Source organism: Venturia canescens, unplaced genomic scaffold (genome assembly GCF_019457755.1).
Source record: "Venturia canescens isolate UGA unplaced genomic scaffold, ASM1945775v1 PGA_scaffold_15__1_contigs__length_3012046, whole genome shotgun sequence".
In the NCBI taxonomy this organism is placed as follows: Eukaryota; Metazoa; Arthropoda; class Insecta; order Hymenoptera; family Ichneumonidae; genus Venturia; species Venturia canescens.
The window spans coordinates 1,379,916-1,381,635 of NW_025108584.1; the positions used below are offsets into that span (position 1 = coordinate 1,379,916).

The 1,720-nt window shown below is 34.4% G+C and overlaps 1 protein-coding gene across 1 annotated transcript; it reads left to right on the forward strand.

Moving 5' to 3' along the window:
- Positions 1-321: 321 nt before the first annotated feature.
- LOC122418615 (uncharacterized) lies at positions 322-1,215 on the forward strand. Its single transcript, XM_043432888.1, has 3 exons — positions 322-846; positions 981-1,127; positions 1,205-1,215. Exons 1-3 carry the CDS (start codon positions 648-650, stop codon positions 1,213-1,215), a joined length of 357 nt encoding a protein of 118 aa, XP_043288823.1. The 5' UTR covers positions 322-647.
- Positions 1,216-1,720: the final 505 nt, after the last annotated feature.

The window sequence follows — 1,720 nt, forward strand, 5'->3', positions numbered from 1 at the left end:
CATTTATCTCGATTGTTTAAGATTATTTAACAACCTTGTAAGAAAAATCTCTTTTGAAAAAATGATTTTTATGAACCTAAAACAACTCTTATTTAACTCGTTACGATTATTGCGATTATTTAACAAAAATCCTACTTATACGAAATGAGATTTTTTTCGAAAACGACTTTTACAGAATTTTTCTCCGACGCGATTTAAGCTCAGTTTAATTTTTTTCATATAGTTTCGACATAGGATGAACCGAGTTTAAATTTAGATTAACGTTGAAGAAAACGGGCATTACTTAATCCGTTATACGTTTATAACGATTTGAGTTAACGATATTTACGTAAACAACTCACGCAAACATGTTTTGTTTCATTCTTCATTACATTTATTTCGATTGTTTAAGATAAACGTAACAATCGTTTAAGATAAAGGTAATGATAACGCTCGCGATTGAATGCCATCTAGCGATAAAAAGTTTTCAACTAACATCCCTATCTTAGAGTTATACTCATCCCGCGTTTCATTTCCACTGTACTCCTCGCCGTAAACAGACGTACAAACAAAAAAGTAAGTAGTTTTTGTTGAATTTCTAAAAATGAATAAATCTTGAAACGTATTAATAATTTCAATATTTATTTCAATGTTTAATTACAGATAAAATGGCTGAAATTGTTAATGTCGAACGCGAGCGGCTGGAAGGTGACGAGCAGCCACAAGGTGATGCCGAGCTGCCCCAGCAGCATGAAGGGCCGCAAAACGGCGGTCAGGCTGACATAGAGCCAGCAGGAGGCGATGCTCAGCCGCAACAACAGCAACAGCAACAAGCTGGGGCGGAACAACCGGTGAAGAAAAAAAATCGTAAGTATAAACAATTTGCGAAATGGCTCCTGGGCGTCGTAATTGAACAAAATGACATGGCTGTCCCGCGACTCTTAGTAATCGAAAAATCGCCAAAGTGCTAGTTTGTTTTAAAGTTTTGTTTTTAATTCCAGAACGGGGAACGCGAGCAGGTTGGCGGGTCCGCGAGGCCAAGAAGATAGACTTCTTGGCCCGCTTAAATGTACGAATGGGCCAAATTGTAGCCCAAAATTATCACCATAATTGGCGAGGTGGTCGTGGTGGCTCTCGACGTGGACAAGGTAAGAAAAGAACGAAAAAAAATACAACCAATTTGTTTTTCAATTTTTATGATTGTTTTCGTTTTTGTCTGTTTCAGAATCTTCATGAAGTAAAACCACCGTCCAATTTTTATATTTTTATAACTTTTGATATTTTATAACTTTTGATAAAAAAAAAATAAAAACTTTTGATATTTTATAACTTTTGATAAAAAAAAATAAAATAAAACTGATTGAAAACAAAAATATTCATTTCATTTTATAATTTATGAAATAAAATAAAACTGATTGAAAACAAAAATGTTTACAAATTTCATTTATTCCAGCATACATTACAGAGCATTGTGCGTGGAGTATTCCTTGACAGATCTCGATTCACATTCCACACTTTGTTGATTTTTTTTCTTGAGCTCATCAATACAAGTTCATGATAATATTCCAGCATTACATGAATAGCATTATGCGTGGAGTGTTCCTCGACAGATCCAAATTTGGCATTCCACACTTTGTTGATTTTCTTCACCAGAGCTGAATTGATTTTTGATACTTTGCATATTCCGTCCCAAGATCCAGGCCTTAAATTCTTTTTCTGCTTTCTCAGTTATTGATTTTTC

What these genes read in the sequence shown, in the direction of transcription:
- LOC122418615 (XM_043432888.1), top strand. Translation starts at nt 648, where the DNA reads ATGGCTGAAATTGTTAATGTCGAACGCGAGCGGCTGGAAGGTGACGAG. An exon ending in ACCGGTGAAGAAAAAAAATC is followed by an intron (nt 847 to 980) that starts GTAAGTATAAAC and finishes TTTTAATTCCAG; the next exon opens with AACGGGGAACGCGAGCAGGT.